The sequence below is a fragment of the Dasypus novemcinctus genome, chromosome 2 (genome assembly GCF_030445035.2).
Source record: "Dasypus novemcinctus isolate mDasNov1 chromosome 2, mDasNov1.1.hap2, whole genome shotgun sequence".
Classification (NCBI taxonomy): Eukaryota; Metazoa; Chordata; class Mammalia; order Cingulata; family Dasypodidae; genus Dasypus; species Dasypus novemcinctus.
In genome coordinates, this window is record NC_080674.1 from 168755172 (window position 1) to 168778432 (window position 23261).

Here is a 23261-nt window from a genome sequence, read left to right on the forward strand (position 1 = left end):
GCGGTTTTAACAATCTGTCTAGAGGCACTGGATTTTTTAGTGGAAGGGAAAATGTGATCACTTGCGTCGTTTTTTAACTTTCCAGGCTGCATTTATTTACAGTTACTTAAGACAACAATACAAAAGAGATAAATAAGCTTGCACTGCTAAGGGATGGCATGTTACGTTTAGATATTGAAAATGCACTGTCTGAGCTAACTACCATTTGATATGCTTTAAGGCGCAAAAGCCGACCCTTCGTTTTCTAAAAAATCTAACTGGCATTCCTATTCTGTCCCATACAAGCTTTTTTTTTTTTCTTTTTTTTCTTTTTTAACTTTTTTGTAAATATCACCACTTCATTTTCCCTTTACACAGCTTTAAAAACATCATAAATTAAAACATGAAGTCTTATTTATAGTGTCCCTTGTATATAGTTTTACGGCTTATAAAAGACGAATGATAGCAGAGTTAAGCCAAAAAAAAAAGACAGAAAGGAAGAAAAAGAAAAAATGGGTTTGCTTTTCTCAACACAGAATAAATATATCTCCCCAAGATTTGGGAGGTACAACTTTAATCAACACCCTGCGCTTGCAGATCCCTTCCAATTTCAGTATTTGCAAGGTCGGTGATTTTGTTTATTTAAAAATCTGCAGTTATTGTGATTCCTCTTAAAAAGGCCTGAGTTAAAAGTTCCACTCTGGGACTTGTATCAGATTACTCTCTGTAGCAGAATCCAACCTCTTCATTAATAAAATTCTTCAAGGCAATTCTTTCACATGGGAGGAACGATCATGCCAGATATTGCTGTTGAAAGAAAAGACGAAAGTCAATGGTTTTCTATCCAAACTTCTCACTGGCGGGAAAAAAAGATTGGGGGGATAAAATTCATACTACTACGTTGGTTGAATACTGACCACAAATGTACTCTCATTTTCTCTGGAACGAACTGTTCTTGTAAAGTACATATATACTTTATTAAAAATTATAATATATAAGCATGTGTATGTGCCTTCAATAGAACAGAATATCTGAAACATTCCTCCAAATCTGACTTCAATTTTAAAATATAATTGGAAAGTTACATCTTTCGACTACCACTGGGAAAGTTGCAGCCCAAAACCTTGGAAAAAAATAGTGGGAAAGTTCAGTTTGTCACTCTCTTTTCCCTCTTCTTCACTTCTAAAAATATAAAATTAAAAAATGATCCAACCCATAAAGAAAAACCATAGCTCTCTCTGTGCTCTGAATTAGCCCAAAGACTTAGTAACTGACAGCAGCAATTTCAGTTCCTTCACATCACTCCTCCGGCCTGGGAGAAGGAAATGCCAGCTTCAACATGCATGGTACACTAGGAAAATAACGTTAGGGAAAGCATAGAGGGGGAGGAGAAGGCAAGTTTGCATGAAACTGCAGAACGTCTTCCATACTACTGTTTTACCCAGGGTTTCTAGAAGAATCTGACCATGTTCCTAGCAAACTGTAGCCTAGTAAAGCTGGGGAAAGGGAAAGCAGTTTGATCCGTGGAAGTGCGTGGAGCTAGGAGGCGATGGAGTGGTATTTAGAGGCCACTGGGAGCAGACCAGCATTCCGCCTATGGTGTTTCTGTTCCTCTAGTACGATCACCTGAGGGAGTTATTTATCTTCTGAACCTCAGTCTCCTTGCTAGAAAATGGAGTTACAGCACTAAGGGTTGTTGGAAATTTAAATGAAATAACAAATGTAAAATGCTCAAGCCAGGTTCCCTTCTCAGAGAGCACCCAGTAAAGGATAGCTGCTATTATTTTTAACCCTTTACCTCTGCTGCTCAACTAGCTGTGTGACCTTGTGTTGATTGTTTAACTTCTCCGGGCTGCATTTCCTATTTTATCAAGCAGGCTCCATCCCACACGGCCTCCTTCACATGATGGGTGTGAGGAATAGAGGGCTGTCTCTGAGAACGTGAAAACAGTGTGGCAACCTTGAAATATGCCAAGATGAGAGAGAAGCTTCCACTGGAAGCAGGAGGCAGCCATCTTTGGCTCCCAACGATGGCACAGCATCTAGTCAGCACAGAGGGAAAGTCATCACTTTCTTTTTATTGGCAATTCTAAATTTAAATTAATGTTCCTGTTAGTGATGACTGCGTTAGGAAGTAGACCTCTTCATTTCCTAACTATCATGTCTGGGAAAATGTTCTTTTTTCCTCCCCTTCTTTTTAAACAAATCCCAACTGCCACCAAGCCTGCAGGAGACACGGGGAGGCCAGAGGCGGGCGGAGGTCTGCGCCCGCCGCGCCCTTCCACTTCCCCTCCCCCACGCCTGACATTTTAGATTCAATTAAAACATCCAAAACGTATTTTGCCAAACACTTTTTCCGTTAATTTTTAAACCCATCTATATTCACAAGGAAATTCAATCCACATGTTTCTGATTCATTTACACGTAAATCATCCAAAAGTTGTTGTGCAAGAGCCGTTTCGCAGTCCAAAAGCTCCTGGAGTCGTTTTCGTAAGCCCTCATAAGCCTTTTTTTCTTAGAAACAGGAAGTTGTCTCTTGCCAAATGCAGACCAACTGAAACCCCCAAAGATTTGGGATCAGTTGGAAAAGCAGTCCCCTTACAATTCAAGGGAACCCTAGATCTGACTGAAACTCAGAGCTGGTACTTCCATCCAAAGACGTAACTTGAGAACTCAAATTGATGTCGCTCCAAAGGCAAGTGGAGGGACTTTGCAGTGGGACAGCTCACCGCCAACCTTGGGATGCTTCCATGCAGGCTGGATGTGGGTGCAGGCACCCTCATTAAAGGCAGGCTTTTCCGTAGGGTTCTAAGTCTGTGACAAAGGCAAGAAGTTTACTTTTGCCTTATGCCAAAATCTCCTCTGCGGTGCCCGGCAATAAAGGGCAGCTCCTTACAGAGCAGTCAGAGACCTCAGGCAGCATCAGTGTGATACAAAGTAGAAAGCCAAAACGCTTTCAACTGGCTCATTTGCCAAAGTGCTAAATTGCCAAAGGGCTGGGCCAAAATTGATCAGTTATGCCTTGAAAGCATCCCATTTGGATGATCAGAGAAAAAAAAAGATCTAAATACTGTTTTGGTACCCGAATCATGACTGATATTAGAGCTGCAGTAAAAGTTATAAAACAAAGCTAGACCATAAAACACAACAAATCTCAATCTGGAATGCAGGGGATCCTGTGCACCCAGGTGGGGAGCACAGGTGGGTGAAGTGCCTCCCCAAGGGTGACCCTTCTTGAAGAGGGGCAGGCACGCCACCTCCTGCAAAGTGAAGCTGGAGATGTGGGTTTTCTTAAAAAGATGAAATAGCCCAATTTAAACACAAAAGCAACTAATTGATATTTAAATAAAACATTCTGAGGGAATCTAGAGGATGGATCTGGCCTGCCCCCACTTCCCTATTTCTCCTTCATTAGTCCGTGGACTTCTCTGAGTGTTGGATGAAAGCTATGGGGCCTCTCTCCTGCTCCCACAGTCACAATTTTGCATATAATATCAGAGTTCCACAGCTCCTGAAAGTTCACCTATCATTTTCTAGCCTCCTAACCCCCTGGTTGATGAGTAAATTCTGAGACAAGGGCGCTGTTTGTGGTATCTGAGCTTAGGGACCTCAAAAGAGGCCTTTTGGTAAAGGAATCCCACTGCCCAGATGCAGGGAAGCAATGGATTTAGATGCAGTTTCTTTAGATCCGTGCAAGTCTGAAGATTAATGACGTGGGTGAGAGGGATGGATGTTTGAAACTTGGAGTGTTCTAGACATGCTGCTGGCATGCCAACTTGCCCTAGTCAGGCCTGTGAAGATTCCCATGAGGACACTGCTCTCAGAGAATGCCGTGTGCCAAGACACCACAAGATCACGGCGGCTCTGCTGTGTTCCCCAGCAGCCGGGGACTCAGGGTCTCTGACAGAAGCCTGGAAAACTATTGGTTTGAAAGACAATGTATTTTTAGTTATGGTTTCAGCATCTTGATAGAACCAAGACAAAACAAAGTTTTGCAGAGCTGGGAGAAGACTGAGGGTGGGGAGGTGGTCTTCCCCAAAACTCTTCGTATGTGTAAGATCTATGAGCTCATTGGGGATGGGGGGATCTGCTACCTGACTCCAGGATATCTAGAGTAGGGTGGAGCCAGCGACCCTGGACTTCAGCAAGGTGGGAAAAGAAGATATCCCAGGCGGGTACAAGTTTCGTGAAATGACTCTGGCCTTTTTGCTTTTACTTTTTCCCAGGAGATGGTGAGGGTTTGGGGTGGGGGGGCTCCTGATGGCCTGGTGACAGCCTTTTGGAGCTGCCTCTCTGTTGATTAATGAAGTCCTCTGAGGCCTGAAACTGCAGAAATCCATGCTCAGGGGCGGGGCATAAGTTTTAGGAAAAGGGAGAGGGCTTCTCCAGGAACAATGGCGTACCACGTTACTGACTCAAGTTTTTGGCCCGGGAAAAGAGACATATCTGAGCGGGCAGGGGTCAGGATTTATCCATGACTTCATCCAGGTAACTTCGTGAAAAGATGTCTCTGCATTTTCCTCTCTAAATCCAAAATGCCAGCTGCATTTTCCATGGTTTTTTCATGTGCCATTAATTGGTCTGAACATGAGGAAAAGGGCTCTGTGGCCAAATAACTTCAGAAAATTGAATAGAATCATCTTTTCTGTTTAACTGCAGGATGTCTCACGGCTTTTAATAAATGTATGTGCACTGTGCATCTGCAGGACAGTGATTCAGCAAGCAACATTTTCTAAATTTGTTTGGTCACATTAAAATAGAACATCTTGTGGGGCTTGGAGGTGCCAAGACAAGGGTTGCTTTGTCTTAAAAACTTTCTCAAACGTATGGTAAATTTTCTCCATCTACCTGGCAGAGAAACGCAATTGGAACCTGTAGGCACTGTGAATTATAAAATGGGTAGGCAGATCTGGGGTGTATGACTCGTTTCAACCTCCCTGTGGCCCCTGCGTTCCGGAAGGCCGAGCTGCCTACTGCGTACTGCGCACTGGCTGCCCCGGCATCCAAGATCAAGGCCACCTTCTCCATGAGACTGTCCTGAATTCTCCCTCATCTTTCTCTCCTTGGAACGTCCACACCTGGGTGTGCAACCCCTCGCAGACAAGGTGCGTGTCTCCCCTCACACAGTGGAAGTGTTGAAGGTTCAGACTTCATACCCACCACGGCCTTGGCCCAGCCGCTTGAATACAGGACCGCGGTGCAGCATCGTGGCTTCGAGAGTACAGAGCCACGATGCCTGGATTTTAGCCCCAGCCTCCCCTATTTGCTGGTGGTCACTCTGGATGAGCCACCTTAGGCCTAGGTCTCAGTGTGCACATCTGTGAAATGGGGACAATAACAGGTCTTCCTCAAAGAGCAGCTGGGGGAATAAATGAGATCAGACAGGAGCCAGGCCAGTCAGAGAGGCTCCACGTGTTGGCTGCTGTTGCCGCTGACACCATCCTGTGGGGGGCTTATTTGTTGCTGGAATAAATATGCACAGGGTGACAACAGGAGGCTAAGAAGAGACGGCTGGGGAAAAACTCCTTAAGGAGTTGTGGGGTGTTGTACAATGAGTGGCATGAGAGTTTGAAGTAAATAGGCCTTTTAAAACAGCCTAAATGTGTCACCTATAATCTTGTTTACATGGTCAATTTGTTTAACACACTCTTTCTCCATCACTTGCCCTCTCAATGATCATACTTGCAAATTAGGTGGGTCTAAATGAAGGGGGGGTGACTGTGGCATTGAGAAAGAGAAGGAATAAAAAGACCTTAGAGGTCCTTGCCCCACATCTATAACATGCCTCTGTCTTTTATTGATAAGCACAGCTTAGAAAGATGAAGCAATTCTTCAGTATAAGGCTACAGGTCCCTAGTCAATATGTCACTTGTCCAATGTCCCAAGCAGAAGTCCCCTGGAAAAAAAAAAAGATGCCCAAGGCTGAGCCCTCCCTGCCCTGCTGAGGATGGCGGGCAGGGGGTGAAGGTGCAGTCTTGAGCGTGTACGCCCTGCCCAGCGAGCATGGTGGCTGAGGACGGCACGGGCAGCAAAAATAACAGCGCTTTGAAGAAGAGGGTGTCATTTACATTTGACTTTAATTTCTCCACTCCTACCTCCATCACTATTACGTTTGGGATATGACAATGTTGGAAAAACAAACGCCACTTTCTTTTCCTTCCCAAGTTCCAGAATCACCATGGGGTAGAGGAAAGTCCAGAGAGAATTTCCTTGACACATGTTCAGCCAGAAGGTAAGGTCAGTGTTCTCTGCAACTGGCAAATGCAGCACAAAGTGTGTTCCCGAGTTAGACCTCAACCCCTCCACGCTGCGCAGCTGCGTTTTAGCCATATGAGCGTCTTGAGGCAGCTGATAGGCGGAGGCAGAGCTACAAATCAGAAGCGGGGAGAGCCTCTGGTTTTTATTTTGAGACTTGAATCAGAGAAGCCCTGGGGGTGATAAATGCACAAATTTTGTATGTGTCCCTTCCTTACAGCCATTTCATCTTTGCTTAAACAGACACATACATCCCTGTAGGACCAGATGTTCCAGAAATCTGGGAGGTTGTCACATCTGGGCCCAGCCCCTGTTTTCATCTGCTTCCTACTACCCACTCCCTCCTAGCTCTGCAAGGCGTGAGAAGGCACTAGGCCTTGCCTAACGGCTACTTACTTAAGGGACTGCTGGCTGGGACACAGCCGCTTGACCTTCGGGTAGCAGTGGCCCTTCCCTCACGTGTACCACCACTCAGCTGTGGATTACAAACTGCATCATATTTTGTTTCTGATGTAAAATCCATGTCTAACAAGGGTTATGACTGGCAGCTCAAGAACGGTAGGTTTCTGCTTTCCATATGTTTTACCATTATTACGTTACGTCCGCTTAAGCATTAGATCCCTAGCTTGCCAGCTGGAGGTGTGCTGAGGGTGACGAGGCCTTCTTTTTAGCTAAAAAAGATTCAGACTTGCAAGAATGGGTGGCTCCCCGTTTGTATCATGAATAATATTGCCTGAAGCGAAGTCCCGCAGTCAGACCCCTTCCCTCGTCCCTCCAGGAGAAGGGATTTGCCGAGGTGTGTTGGCGAGGGGCGCAGGTTGTGCTGGGCCTGGCTTTTGGCTGTGCTGCGCAGATTGGCTGGCCGGTCCCTGAGGAACGTCTTGAGAAGTCTTTCTGGAGGCAGGAGCGAATAGGAGCTCGGGCTCCAGGGTCACACGGGGTGCAGTTCTGCCTCTGCCCCTTACTAGCTGTGACCCTGGGCCTCGATTTCTCCATCTATACAATGGGAATAGTACTGACCTTGGGAGGCTCAACTGAAATCTTCACCAGGAGAATCAAAGGAAAGCATCAGAGTAAGGCACCCAGCACAGAGTGCATATGCATGCAAATATAAATGTACATGTCTGCACACACAAGCAACAGGGCTGAGGAATCCCAGGGATGTGCACTGCCCTCCTGACCCCTCCCTGGACTTCTGGGCTGCTCCTCAGTGAAGGTGGACTCGCCCGCTGCTGCGGGAAGGCCCACGGGAGCGGTGCAGGGCAGGGCCAAAGGGCACAGACCCCGCTGAGATTGCGTTCATCTCCCCCATCCACCAGCTCTGTCGATGGGCCAGTCTTTGCCCTCCCTAAGCTTCCATTTTATTGTCTGTACAGTGGAGATCATAAGTCTTCATCCTTCAGGAGGAAGTTGTAAGGATTAAATAAGATACAGCATGTTCGGTGTAGCACGGTGCCTGGCACACAGCCAGACACTCAAAAAATGATAATCTGATTTTTCATTGATCTGATTTCCCTGCCTGGGCTGCTTTGGGAACCCTGGATATGTTCTTTTTACCTCCTCTAAGGAATAAAGTACTCAGGATATAGAAAGAGGAGATAGAATTTCAAGGCTGAATTTGAAGTCACCTACCAGTTGACTGAGGCTAGCAATTTTGCAGCCTCTCTAACCTTTAGTTTTCTCATCCGTAAAATGGAGGCTGTGAGTACTGGGGGGAACGAATGAGGTTGGGTGGGGCAATGCCACAGCACAGAGCCGGGCACACGAGAAAAATGTAAGAAAGGCTAGGCCCATTTTCAAAAGGTGTGTTTCTTTTCTCAGTGAATAAAGGGGCCACCTCAACTCTTTCCATTTTCCATGGTGGGGAAGAGAGTGAGCATTTTAATATGAACCAGAATACTTTAGTGGTGTTTGGGGGCTTCCAGTTTCCAGCAGCAAGGCCCCCACCTCTGAATGAAGGCTCTTTAACCTCGGGGTTCTGATGGGCCCACAGGCCGCTCACCCTCCCCGTCATCGGCCCCACACGCGCTCACGCTGACACAGGCAACAGGAAGGGAAGTTTGAGCGACCTACTTCAGGAGAAGGCCAGTCCCGGGAGAGACCCTGCAGAGGAGAACTTGCTAGAGTCCACAAAAGACTGTTCTGATAATGGCGACAACAGGGTGAGAGAGGAGAGAAGAGAGAGGACGGCGTTAGTAGGCGGCAACGGCGTTCTCGAGCATGCCCCGGGCCTGAGCAGAATTGCTGGAGTTGGAAAGAGGACTGCTCAGGCAACTCCAGTGGAGCTGGCGTGAGCCGCGCCAGGGCCAGGGCAGGAGGCTCGTGGTCACGAAGGGACAGAAGAGAGGAAGGCAAAGAAGCAGGCAGGCCCAGGCCCATCCCCTCGGGCAGCAAGGGCGCTTGCGCTTCTGGCCCTGGGGGGGTGAGGTCAGGGCATCGGGTGGGAGTGGCAGGGCGGGGACTGGCCTTACCTTGCAGGCTGTTCCCATTGGTGCTGGTACAGGTGGGCGGCGGGGAAGTCTGGGGTCTGACGACGGGTGCGAAAGCACTCTTCTGTTTCACGGCTGAGACCATGTTGGCTGGTGAGAAGGAGAAGATGCCCGAGGAGCTGCTGCAGTTGGAAGGGAGGCTTGTGGAGGAGGCCATGGTGGGGCTGGATGGCACAACTGAGGGGGCGATGAGAAGAGAAGTCAGTGCTCCTCCTGCCTCCTGGGACAGGCAGCTCAGCCCTGATCCTCACCTGGCACCTTGCTCAGGCTACACTTTGGCAGGAGCCTTCCTTCGGCTCTCAAGACACGCCTGCTGTCACCATTTGGTCCCCAGCTAATCTACTTTTTATTGTTGATGGTCTGTTGTGCGTTTAGCGTGGGCCCACTACGTGCCCGACAGTGTCTCAGGTACCGGGACATTCCAAGTACAACACGCTCTTCAAAGGGATGGAGTAGCAGCAATAGGACAAAGGTGGGCAAGGCTGACTTGGGGGAGGTAGACAAGGAAGGGGCAGCGGTGGCCAGAGTCAGGGGAGGCCCGCGCAGGGTTAAGCGAAGGTATTGACGAAGGGGAGGGGCAGAGGAGAGCGGGCGAGGCCAGCTCGAGGGGCGTGACCATGGACTGAATGGGAGATGTGAGGAGAAGGATGAACTTCGGGTAACTCCAGGATTCCAGGTAAGGCACTGGAAGACGGTGGTGTGTGTGCAAACTGTTTCTCTCCACTAGGCTGCGAGTTCCTTTAAGATCTGACTGGCCCTTTATTGCTCCACTACATGGACACAGGTAGATAGGAAGCTTGGTGGTACTCGGGAAGCATTTGTGGAAAACAAAGAGCTGCAAGTCAAAGCTCCAAATTCTTTCAGTGCCCCCAAGGAGCCTTAAACAAATATTTGTGAATTAATAAGCAGTAGGACGGAGTCTTACGTACAGACTCACAGTCTGGGGTAGTGGAAATAAGAATAATCAACCGTGGGGGAACTTTAGCAATTCAGCCTCTCAGGGATGAGGTTCGTAGATGCACATCGCCCCCCCCCCCACTGTCCCCTCGGGCTGGCCTTCGCCTTCTGATCGTGGCTAATCTAATAACCTCTTGGTTACCTGAGCAGGCAGTGCTTTTACACGCGCTAAGTCCTCCACACTGGAGCCTAGTGTTTTCATCCACTCCCCTTCTATCTCCTCCATCTCTTAGGGAAAAGTATGAATACTGCCCAATCGCTTTCCGGCACTGAGTTCGAATTCTAGGCACTTCCTTGTACTTTTTTTTTTTGGTATGATTCAATAAATGTCAAATACTGCTTTTTATTCATAAGCTTCTTCACCTTTCTCTCATTGTATGTCACTGGCACCTTAGCAAGCTAAGCAGGTGGAGACTCAGAAAGTGGTTTAGTGACTTGCCCAAGGCTCAGAGCTAGAAAGTGCTAAAAAGCAGGACTCAAACCCGAATTCAGTGCTCTTTCCACTACGCTGGCCTGCAAAAGAATCAGACTTCCAGGCAAAAGGCCCCCTGCTCATGAGCCCGCCAGGGTCCAGCATGCTGCCTGGGGGCTTCCCCTGGCCCACTGGCCTGGAGAGTTGTGGAAACCGGAAGAGAACTGGAGATAGGTAGCGGCACTGCCCTAAGGGGGAAAGGGCCCCTTGTGATCCTTCCTCAGCACCACACAATCCAAATGCACCCGGAGCTTTCAGGAGCAGAACACAGAGCTGCCATCCTCAGAGTTTTCACAGACATTTTCTAAACTACTTTTTCTTTTAATGAGGCCAGCATTTTTATACATCTCTTAGGATTTGTAAATGTGAAAATACGCTCAATAATAACACCCATTTAAATTGCAAAATTCCTGCACTGGAGGTTTGATTTTTAAATATTCGTAGACTTGAAATCCTGCTGGCTTACTTAGGAAGGCAATTAATCTCGTTGGCAAATGCGATCATTATGTGTATTTAGAGGTGGGGAGTTTGGGGGGTTGGTTAACAGAGGAAGGGGTGAAATATAGTCAAGCAGCTCCATTTGTTATAACATTATTAGTTATCAGCCACCACACCAGAAAGTGTGTTCACCAGTGGAATGTCTGATTTTATTTTATTTTTATTCTGTTCAGAATTTTTCAACATGAGTGGTTTATGAATAATTAAATATAATGGAGGCAAAAATTCAAATCGGCTGGGCTTTGTGTTTATTGTTTTATTTGCATTTATGCAGATAAAACCGTCCCATCTGAGAGCCTATTTGAGAATTTAATACTGTATTTGTGAACATTGAGGAAATCAATTAATGGAAATTAAATGTTTGAAGTTTCACAGGCTGACGGATACAGTCTCGGGCTGAAGTCACTGGGTGTCTGCACATGTTTGGGAAGGCTGAGCAATCCAAGCCCCTAGATTGAATTGCTACCATATAGCAATTAGTTTATTGATTTAATTAAGAATGCCACCTTTTAATTTTCAGGTCATGATTGAAACATTTTCTGATTGAGTAGATTGGAGAACACTGAAATGATAGCTCTCTGAGAAACAATGTTTCAATGAATCAAAATCTCTTATGAAACTGATCCCCAATGTTGACCCTTGAACAGACAGACATACGTATGCAGATGTTTGAGGGATTTTAAATGTTCAACAAGCTTCTGACTTCAAACCACTAAAATATAAGTAGAGAATTTAGCACACACTGAGCACAAAAAATTCACTCAGGGAGTAAAAGACTCTGGGTGTACTTAGAAATAACTTCTCTTAAACACTAAGAATGATCTTTCCTCTTTCAAAGGATTAGCACACTCCACATTTCCACTGTGAAATTTTTAGTATTTTTAGCTAAGCCTCTTTTTAAAAAAAAAATCATGAATTTTCTTCCACTTAATAACATAGCATCTATCCTTCTACAAATGCTAAGAGTTTGGGCCACAGGTTATACGTCATCCTCACAGTCCAAGATGAGCTTGGTTATCTGGGTAAATATTTCCAGAGGTTAGATAAACTGGTTGTTGAGACAGGCCCACGACACTTGGTGCAAAAAGATGCCAATTCCTTGAGATTCTTTAGATGCAATTTAAATGTTGTTCCCAAAATATCCTTTAGGCTAAACTTATTTATAACAGGGACAAAGTACCAAACATTTCTTGTTTCTTTTTTTTTAATCTTACCAGATTTTTGAAGGAAAAAAAAGAATAGTTTTTGATTTGTTGGATTTTTTTAAGTACACATCAAATTAAAAAAATACAAAATTTAAGCATAATAAGGGACTAGAATTCCTAAAAGGAGGGGTTTTGAGTTTCCAACTGTTGTTTTCATGTTATACTATCACTACCACTTATTATCATCACCATCACCATTATGATGATTACCCAGATTTATTGAATGTGCCAGGCATCAGGACAACATCATCACATGCAAGATCTCACCTCAGTCCCACAACAGAGATGGGGTGGGGGCCAGTTCCTTCTCCATTTTACAGATGAGGAAACTGAGGTTGGGAGAGGAAATGAACTAACCGAGGACCACCAGTGAGTAGCAGGTAGACACAGCAGGAGTCAAACCCTCTTCCAGCTGGCCCCAAGCTGGCCGTCTTGCAATTACATCATCCTGCTGTTTGGGGTTACAGCAGAGTTCTGACTGTTCGGGAGACTTGGGGGGCAGAAGGCACACAAGGGAGAGCGGAGATGTCTGGTGGCGACAATGGTACAGCATCGCCTGGGTCCCTGCCTTGCAGGATGGGGCTGAGGACACCTACTCAGTGCGCCACACAGCGGGACGCCAAGTTCTGCTAGCAAATATGTGCAAGAAGGCAGGACACACATCTCTACTTACTGGCATAGGGTGAGTTGGCAGCTGAGCCATTGAGGAAGGTTGGGGAGCCACCCAAATTGGACATGGCGGCCGTGCCATATCCGTTCATGCTTGTGGTGACGGAGTTATAGTTGGTCTGCTGGGGGGTGGTGCTCGGCACGTACCCGTGCGGTGATACGCTGCTTGAGTTGCGGGTAAAACCTGAGGGGCGAGGGCAAAAGTGGAGGTAAGGGTGGGGTTCAGATGGGAGGCAAGCTGGAAGACTCTTGGGGAGAGGAAGATCTGCTCATAGCCCCCTGGCCACAGCCCGGGGAGAAGCAGCCGGGTGATTCATGTGCGTGGGTTGGAGGTGCTAGCTCTGTGATTAAAATGGGAAGCCAGCAAAAGACACATTTCTTGGAGATCATAAATACTTAGCAGGGCCGTGAGAAGTGGCAATGCAGGGCCTATAAATTATCATTTTGGAGCAGAAATAAATCCCAATCTAAGAGATGTACCCTGGAGCTAACAGGTTCCTATTCCCTGGGTGAGAATGATGTGCTCTGGTCGTTGGGAGCTTTAATTCCAACCCTCTATGTAACTGTCACTCATGGTTTATGGTGAAAAGTCAAATGTAGAGATGGCTAAATGCACGTATGCTTTCTGGCCCCTTAAGCCAGATCATTAGAAGCACATTTGATGATTTTATGCACACCAACTAGGACGCTCTTTCTCTGGAAAAGAAAGCATTTTAAAAATGAAAATAGTTTTAGGCCAAACAAAAGGAGGGAAAGAGGATGAGGTTTGTGGGGAACAGAGAAAGCAGAGGGAGGGGAAGAGCAGGCTCCTGACCCTGGCTGGTGGCTTGTGACGCCTCGGAGACATTCACCGCCAGCTGTCCACTGAAAGAGTTCACGCCCATCATTCCCGCGTGGACCGAGGTGTTAGCCAGGGCCGGGAGCTGGTTGTGGTTGCGGGGAACACTGTACAGCGCCTCTGCAATGTCTGCTGCTCTTTTCAGAATAATTTCCTGCAAAGTAAAAGGTATATCCCCTTAGCCACCCCCAGTCATATTCCAGCAATGTCAGCTTCTCAGGGCTGGCCATACACGAGGCACGGTGCCCAGGGCTTTCAAAGGTGACCTGCATTACCTTCTGCAACCCCTCCAACAAGCCTGCAAGGTCAGTCTCTTCCTCCTCATCCCCATCTTTTAGATGAGAGAACTGAGTCTGGATGAGGCATTGAAGGGCAGAGTTGGGATTCCTAAGTTCTTAAGTCTAGCCATGAGAGCCCATTCCGCCATCGTCACCACTTTCGTCAGCACCACGGGCTGTCCCTCCCCTACCACTTAACACAGGAACTCTGGGGTTTCACACCCAGAGACGGACAGAGAGGGAGGGACAAAGGACAGAGAGAGAAAAAGAGAGACAAAGAGAAGGAAGGAAAAGGAGAGAAAGAGGCGGGGAGATGTAGAGAGATGGGGCGCTGTGACTCCCCGTCCCTGCTGAAGCGGAGGGCAGGCTGTAGATGACTCTCTGTGTCTCTGAGTGTTAGTGGGACTGTGTCCTCTGGACACTGACTCAAGTGAAAGAGGAGCGAATGACTTGTCAGACTCAAGTTTCTGGAACAATTCGAATCATATACGTGGAGTTGCTCTGAGAAATTGAAGTAGCCAGAACTATTCAGGCCTTGTCATAGATTTTAGAAGAAGAAATGAAACCCTCTTTCTCCTCTTAAATTTGCTTAAAAACCCAAGAGAAATAAAATAAAGCACCAGTAACTCTCTTCCTCAATTATGAAGTACATTCCCCACTACAGATTAGCTATAAAAGGAGTGAGTCCTGGGCAACATGCTCTATCTGCATTACTTGTACGCTTATCTCACATGCGTGCCTCTTAGATTCTTGCACTTTTCTCATTCCCATAAGGAAGCTGAGCTCTTCTGGTGAATGCGGAAGTCCCGTCTGCTCACCTGGTTGTTGTGCGGCATCCCATACAGCGCCTCCACCAGGTCAGCAGCCCTTTTGAGTATGACTTCCTGTCAAGAGAAAACCAGATTCATCCGTCGGAGTGAAGGCAGGTTGCCCCGATCTCGTCACATGCTGTCGGTCCATTCCCTCTGGCCATCCTTGGCCAAAGCTCTGCTGGAAAGGCAATGGCTTAGGGACCCCCAGAATGGTGTTAAAGCACCAATTTATCCCTGTTCACACACACACTCAATCGAGTCAAAAGGTGAGCATCATTGGTACAGCAAGATAAAATACACGCATATGTTTGTTGCTGAATACAATCCCCGAGATCATTTACCAGATTATTACAATCAATGTCATTTAGCACATGTTCTGAATCCCTAAGATGTGTTTATTTTGCACTTAATTGCTCATTCCAGGAACCATGACCTTATCAGACAGGTCATTTTCGAGGGAGTTCCAATCAATCTTCAGCTACTAGAAGGATGCAGCATTAAACTTCTTTTGTTTATCTCCCTTGGGTGGCAGAGCTCTGCTATAAGGGCAGGCTGTGGTCCACCCACATCAGCAGGGAATGCACTGCTCATCAGAGGCTCTTAAAAAAGGAGTCTCCTGCCCGAGGAGGCCCCTCCACACCACGTTTCACAACTGGCAGAGCCTGTGTCTTTGTAGGAATTGTTTGCTACTTCAGTATTGTTTGCCATTTTCTTCATTCGCTCATTCATTCTTATCCTAGATCTAGGCTCTATTGCCCACTTCAGCAGAAGAAAAAACATCCCTATTTTTCATATAGATGGGCTTCCATAATTAACTTGCATGCTTGCTTCTGATAAAATAGGGTGACTTACGTGTGTGCAGTGGTAGTTTTTTATTTTATTTTTTATTCTAAATAGAAAAAAATGTTTCTCTCTTCATTCTACCCTAATTTTCTGCAGATTCTTCTTTACTGGAGTAAAAAGGAAAGCAAAGTTCAGCTTAATACACATAAAATGGGGCTTATCAGAGAACCAACCACAAAGGCACGATGTAATTATTAGAGATGATTTGCAACAAGATATGTTTACAATTTTTGCTGTGGGTAAAGTTTCAAAAGGAAGTTTAACTTTAAATATTTTACACAATAGAATTCTGCGTAGAGAAGCAGTGCTTTTCAATTTTCGTATATTGTAAATGCTGATCAGAAAATAGGGATATAATTGCATTCATTTTGCTGTCACCATAGCCTCTTCAAAAATCCTTGAACAACTCTTGAAATGACAAGCTTTTAGATACATATTAGCATTTTTTTCAATTTTAAATTCTCTATAATATAAGATAAAATAGTTTTCATACTGCAGTAACTACTTATGACATATATAACATCCTAAATTCAAAAATAAGATAGAGGGGCTTTGAGTTCTCAATAAACATTTATGTTTGCCTTAAGCTGCTAGACCCCCTTTATAAAACAGTTCAGCTATTTTTCACACAGGGAGTGAAAAGCATTATATAATCAATGGTTGGAATCAATACATCTGAAATCATTTCATTATTTCTGGGTTTTCCATTTTATTTATTTGTTTATATTTTTATTAGAGAACTTGTAGGTTTATAGAACAATCGTGCATAAACAGAGGATTCCTATAGACTGCCCTATTATAAACACCTTTTATTGCTGTGGTACAGTTGTTACGACTTATAAAAGCACACTTTTAGAATTGTACTCCTAACTATAGTCCATAGTTTAACTCAGTGTTTGTGTTGTACAGTTCCATGATTTTTAAAATTTTTATTCTAGAAATATATATGTAACATAAAATTTCCCCTTCAACCACACTCAAATGTGTAATTCAGTACCATTAATTATATTCACAATGTTGTGCTACCATCACCACCATCCATACATCTGAAATTATTTCTTTATTTTTTTAATGCAAGCTACGAGATAATTTACCACTTTGGGTTTGCAGTATTGTCTGACCACAACACTTAATAATTCATTATGGTGTGGCACACTAAACTCTATCCCCAGATCAAATTCGGTTTGTGCTGCTTTCACTAAAACCTCATGGCCTTATCTGGCTCTTTGGAAGGATTAAAACATAACAGGATCAAATTAGTTTATTTACTAATATTTGACTTTTCTTGTTCTATGTTCATTTATTTCTTCAAGTCAGTATTTATGTAAGTGCTTGGGCTTGGCACAAAGCATAATTTTTCTCTTCTTGTTTTAGGAAAAAAAATACAATCTCACAGTTTGCAAAAGCATGCTGAAGGGCAGTTAGAAACCACACTGTGAACTCCTTATTTTAATTAATGTCACCAAACCAGGGAAGAGTGAAGTTCAAAATAAACTCAAGATTTTTCAAGTTTTCATAAGTCTGAAAAATTCTAACTATCAGGGTATGCTATATATGTTAATACCATACGTTTTTGGTGATAAAGTTTTTCAATGACATCATCTACTTGTTCTTTTTCTCCTTATTTCAAAACCCAGAGTTCTTGTCACCATTTAATCCTTTAAACATGAAACATGAGTCCTGTTTCCTAAAGTTGCATTCTTCTCTGATCCTTGATGTTGCTTTCTTAGATCCATGAGGCTGGGGCACGTTTTTCCATTCAGTACATTTCCATAGGTGTGTCATCAACACAGCATCCATTCAAGCCAGCAGTCTTGAGTGAACCTGGATTTCTTGGTCTGAAAGCTATACCCTTAAATGATACCTAGCCCATTTTAATGTCCTTCACTACAGTAGCAACTTTGGGATTTAAGAAAGAGCCCATATTTTGCCCAACTTTTCCAGTGTGATTTAGCCTTTGTTAGTTATTTCTACAAATGGGAAGGAGAAAGGAAATTTCTGGGTCCTCTATGAGTTAGTGCAACAGACCTGCAAGGTGCTTGGATTTCAGTGACCAGAAAATTGCTCTCACCTCCATGTCATTACGCTCCCAGTGAACTAGCCCCCAAGCGTGTTTGTGTTGGGGATCTAATATATTGCCTTTCAATCAGAGCTGAGAGCCACTGAACACACAGACAGAACATGACGAGCAGGTCAGGAAAGCAATAAAGATTTTACAGAGCTGTCCAAGGTGCTAAATTTACTCAATAATGGGTTTGGCACCATAGTGTTAACCTCTCATTTACTACCAGTTTGAGGGACTAAATTGAAGTAGCTGACTTCATTTACCTTGAAATGTATATTTTATGACATTATGTAAGTAGATTGAAAGGGCACTGCAGTTTTAACAATTTAAAGGCTAAAGCATGTTTAAGATGAAACTTGAATATTTATCGTATATTGCACTTAAAGTATATAGAATGTTAAAATGTATTGATTAAATTTGTAAAAGGTATTATAAAAATGACAGGTAATATAAAAGATGTATGCCTTTTAAAATCAAATTGATAGTGTATGTGATATCTTCTGTGGTCACAAGTGTAATTTTTTTGCAGTTTTATATGGTAATTTGAAAAATCTGCAATTTCACATTAGGAAATGATTGAGCCTGGGATGTTAAAAAAAAAAAAAGAAAGAAAGAAATTCCCCATAAGGAGAAAAGCTAAATGTTTCATATAATCTTTTGTCTCTGAAATTGTTCCTAAAATCTTATTTTTTTGTGGCAATAAGAAGGATCATCGCACAAGGATACTTCCATTCTAATATGCAATTTTAATATTTCTGAAAAGAAAGAGCACTTGACTAGTACTAATATCTAATTTTTCTAGGCATTTATTTGTCAGAAGAGATTTTCTCTTCTGTTCATAATATTTAAAACGTCTCCCTGCTTGCAGTTCAAAACATGAAAGTGGAGATTAAACTATTCTGAGATAATTAATCCTATCCTTGGATTAAAAAAAATATAACCCATTTGGGAGTTGAAAAGACAAATACTAGTATCCTAAATATCAAAAAGCCCCAGAGTCTCCTTACAGAGCTAATGCTTATTCTCCAATCTATATCCTGAGTCAGACTATTTCTTCTAATGGCCTTGAATTTCTTCTGTCTTAAAGAAACAGAAAATGTTTGTTTCTTAACAACAGCTTTTCACTGATTGATTTCCTCCCACAATCAAAACCTGGCTTTAATTGTTTCACTATGACCATCAGTTGATGATTATGTGGGTGGGGTCTGAATAGAAAAAAAAAGTAGCTATGCTATAGCTAAATTTTATATTAAAAGCCTACAGAAACACTGGGGGGACTCAAGGAGAAACGGAGTTCCTGGAAAGAGTTCAAGTGTTAATTGTTGCAAGATTCACTTATGTTTTGGAAAGTCCATAATAAAAATGCTGAATGGCCTAAAAATACAAGGAGAAGATTAAGCTTCTCTATATACATTGCCACTCAATCAGTTAGCAAATAATATTTGTGCTTATTATTGCCCCAGTCAAATATAGATCTAATCTCCAGGACCTTCCCAGCACTATGCTATAGGCTCTAGAGGTTGCAAAAGATTTTCTCCATCATCTCTTCCTACCCTCTTTATCCAACCTTCTCTCCCTCCATATCTGAAGAATGAACTGTCTTTATTCTGGCAGAGACAGTCCTCCCTAGCCTATTAGTAAAACTTTTGTCTCCTTCTTCATATCATAGCTTTACTCCTTTTTGTCTTTCCTTTGATTAGAATGCTGGCTTCAATCTGTGCCCATTTACAAAGCCTTTTCATGTAGTCATGAGGGTGGGGGTAGTAGTCAAATAGCAATGAAAAAGGTAACAACCACTTATTGAAAGTCACCCACATGCCTGACACTGTAGAAAATGAACTCATTCATTCTTCATGGAGAGCCTCTTAAGATACTATTCATATCACCAATTGGCAGATAAGGGAACTGAGACTCAGAAAAGTTAACTAACTTTTCCCCTAAGTCCACATATCGACAAATGAGTGAGTGGAGATTCAAATCCAGGTCTGTTAGGTATCAGAGTCTGACCTCTTGAGTATCATACACTCTTCTATTAGAAATAATTCTACCTTCAGTGGTGCCCAATGGTGCCTCATTTCTCTGAAAAATAGTATTGATGGTCTGTATCACCCAGCACAGCAGAGAATTATACTATCTGGTCATATTGCTCTAATCTGAAGCATGTTAGTCTAACACTCCACAACTAAACTGTAGGCTCTTTGAGGCTATGGCTGTGTCTTAATCACCTTCTCTAAGCACAAGCACAATGTTCAGCATACCATCAAACTTGAGAAATTCTTGTTGCATTTATTCTAAGATACAGTTGCTACTTTTTAAAGTACATGACTAATTTATGTGCACAAAATGACCAACATATTTGGCATGGTTTGTAAATGCAAAAGACTGGGAATGGATGTGGCTCAAGCACTTGGACATCCACCTCCCACATGGGAGGTCTCAGGTTTAGTTCCCAGTGCCTCAAGAAGATGAGCAGATGCAATGAGCTGACGTAATGAGTAGTCACAATGAGTGGACACAATGAGCAAGGAGCAGATGTGGCTCAAGGAGTTGGGCACCTGCCTCCCACATGGGAGATCCCATGTTCAGTTTCTAGTGCCTCCTAAAGAAGACAAGCAGACAATGAATGGACATAATGAGCAGACAATGAGTGGACATAATGAGCAGAGACAATGAGCAGACACAACAAGCAGACATAGCAAGCAAACAACAAGCAGACACTATGAGCAGACACAGTGAGCAGATAGTGAGCAGACAGACAAGGGAGCCATCTGGACGGGATTAAAATTTTTTTAAAAAAACCAAAAAACTTAAGTTGGTGTTCCATTTGATCCCTAGCTTTTTAATTCAATATATAAATTCCCAATGGTCAAGTTTTTATCGCTGTGGAGGTTTTTTTTAATACCAGCTTTTGTTGTTGTTGTTCGTTGTTTTTAAAAATGAATTTGGTCTCCAGCTGGCTTGTGCTTACACTTTAATTCTGTGATTAACATAATGAATCATATTTGGTTCAGACATTATTTCAAGTTCTAGGCTGCTAGCAACAGGAGATTAGTCTTGATGTTCATCAGCTTTTTATTAACTGGATCCTAAGACCCTTAGAAATGCTTGGGTACTTGCACATACACAAAAGCCACCTTGGGAAAGAAGCCTACTGTTATCTAATGCAACCATGGCTAATTCATATTTCCTTCTGTTTCACGAGAGTAAACTCTCTGTGGAGTATTTACTTCCCTTGCGAGTCTTCTCTTTACCCTCTAACCTAAAACATGGAGCTAATTAAGCTGATATTCACTTGTCATATCTGGTCTTCTGAGGTGAAGGGGAAGCTTGCCTAACTGTCCAACACCAGACCCATTTATATAGCCAACTCTGTTCTGGATATCTCAAATCTAGATGGCAAGAATGTTCTTTCTTTTATGTCACATGTAGACCTGCTCATGAAGCTGGAAGGGTACCTGTTTGCCAATGCCACATTAGTTTTAGAGTTTCAGTCAGGTTTTGAGACTCTGGGAACTCCAGCCCATACACATAGTAATTTGGGAGGATAATCTGTGCTTGGTCTTATGTTCTTCCGGTGAGAAATAATGTTTTGTAGAATAAAACAGAAGTAAAACTACAAGCATCGATTATCGAGGTCAGTTGCCTTGAGAGACTCCTGGGGAAGATGTACGATAACTTTTCTCATTGCAAATTCCTTGTTATCACCAATCTACTTTGCTTTATCAGGGGATTGAAGATACAGTGCGCCAAACATCTGCAACATAAAATGAAGTGGAGTAGTAAAATCACTTCTGATTTAGAGTTGATAGCTGTCTATCAATGAAATCAGCATTGATTTCATTCATCTTCTCATTCAGGAGTTGACCGTAGTTGACTGCATTAAATCACTTTAAATGCAGATTTTCAACAGCACTTTTATCCTTCTACCCCTTAAGTCAACATCTTCCCCTCGTGCTTCTGAAATTTTGGGTGACACTACTGATTGGAAAGCCCAGAAAATTGATTGGAAGTTTCTTTCAGCCCACTTCCCACAGAGTTGGATGGACAAGGCAATAAACACTAGTGGTACTGAGATGTATTCCTGTCGAGGGTGATTATATTGCCACGTCCCTCAGGTTTATTTAGCCAAATGGAAAATTCCACAATGGTAGACTTTGCATTCTCAAAAATCAGTATAATAAGGGCAGTGAGGAAAGGAATAAAACAAACCAAAATAACACTTGAGCACTGTTTAGTTTCCGATCCTCTGAGACATTCCTCAAATTTTTTTTTTCATTTTTCTGGTAATATGAACTTCTCAAAATAGAGCTTACTGCAGATCATTAGAAGCCTTTAGTGTCACACTTTAAATACTCTTTACTCATAAGCCCTATGACTGAGAACAGCCACTTACACTCTAGCATGGATATAATTAAACATGTTTCTGTTGAAAGGGGCATTCTCATTATAGCTAAGGACCACTTCAGACTAATTTGAAATAGAAAGGAGCATAGATAAGGTATAGGTAGCAAGTGGTTATTTCTAGGGACACATAAAATACCAAATGTGTAACAATTATATTTTACAACCCTGCATTCTAAAGACTTCACGGTATTTTATTATATAAGAAGCTTCAGCTGAATCTGTGCCTATCCTACAGAACATTTTAGCACACACTCATTGCTCATATTTGTTAGAGAAAATAAAATTCAAACTACAATCAAAATCTGCAGAAACTTCAAGAAACAAAGGAATTAAATATTTTGAAAGACCCTACCGTACTACTAATATAAGTAGTCTGGCATTGACAGCTTTCTAGCCTAGAGAAAATGCTGAGGGTGGACTTGTGAAACTTGTCTAATTTTAAAGTTGATTTTATGTTCAGATTAGATGATAGTCCTCTTGCTTCTCAAACATATTATTATGGGTCATTTTCCGGCCCTGGCTGGGTCACACCAGAAAGCTTTGGCTCTGTTACAAACATGGTATAAGAGTCTTCTGAATGATAAGAAATTAAAGTAGGTTGTAAGCTAACACAGCTATATCATTGTAAGACATACTAACTTACATGATTGACTTTTACAGTGGAAAGAAAAAGGCTGTTTTCAGGCAGCTGTTATTGCCTCAATGGAAAAAAAAAATCAATGGAAGTGAAATGAACAAGAGATTTTGCCTGAGTTGCAGTTAATACCACTGAAGAGCTATGGATATTAAAAGGTCAACAAATAAATTAGCCAGATTGTTATGAAATGAATGATTTGGCTTATAATTTTATTGAGTGAAAATTGTTCGTTGCCTATTAGACCAGGTAATTTTTATCTGGTGCCTCAATTACTGTTCCGTAAGCAATGATGTCGTTGTAAGAGCCGTTGGTTCGATTGCGTGACCTCTGAGAAGGCCAGGACAGCTGACTTTACTATGATGGATAACTACGCTTGGTCTCCACAAGGCGCCAAGCCTTCCTTTCCTGCAAGGGGATCTCATAAAAGAAACATTACAGCTTGATTCATTTTACCAAAACGGTCCCTTTTCAAGTGTCAGCAGTTAAGTATGAATTGTGAAGCCAGGTATTCCTGAGAAGCGTTATAACAATGGCTGCTCCTCCCTACCCGCCCTTGTTTTGGTCTCCCGGTATTCTCTTCTAGATGGTGTCCTGGTAATTGGTGCCTGGGAGCCTGCGGTGCCTCCGGCCACAAACGCAGTGAAAGCTGGCGCAGGCCCCCTTGTGACTAGACCTGCTTGGAGGCACACCGCTGAACCTGGCAACCTCAAGTTGGCTCTTCTTATTCCAACTCATTGTACTGGTGTAAGACCAAGGCCCTGGGTTAGGTCCTGCTGAGTGGCCTTGGAAATCCACTTTCTGATCAGGATAAAAGTCTCTGCTTAAAGGGAAGGCTGGGGCTAGGGATGTCTTTTTCAGGG

The 23261-nt window shown here is 43.3% G+C and overlaps 1 protein-coding gene across 8 annotated transcripts in view; it reads right to left on the reverse strand.

The window, feature by feature from the left end:
• Nucleotides 1-375: 375 nt before the first annotated feature.
• Nucleotides 376-23261, reverse strand: part of EBF1 (EBF transcription factor 1) — a 391714-nt gene continuing 368828 nt past the window's right edge. For 4 of the 8 annotated variants that reach the window (XM_023587399.3, XM_004453512.4, XM_012523320.4 and 1 more), the window contains exons 12-17: nt 14459-14524; nt 13339-13516; nt 12529-12708; nt 8706-8900; nt 8308-8376; nt 704-786 (exon numbers count right to left, since the gene is read on the reverse strand). In XM_023587399.3, the coding sequence (XP_023443167.2) occupies nt 8309-8376; nt 8706-8900; nt 12529-12708; nt 13339-13516; nt 14459-14524 (687 nt within the window). In that variant the 3' untranslated portion in view covers nt 704-786; nt 8308. Of the gene's footprint in view, nt 787-8307; nt 8377-8705; nt 8901-12528; nt 12709-13338; nt 13517-14458; nt 14525-23261 lie in introns of all 8 variants that reach the window. The other 4 variants (XM_004453513.4, XM_004453516.4, XM_004453515.4 and 1 more) reach the window with 1 other exon arrangement.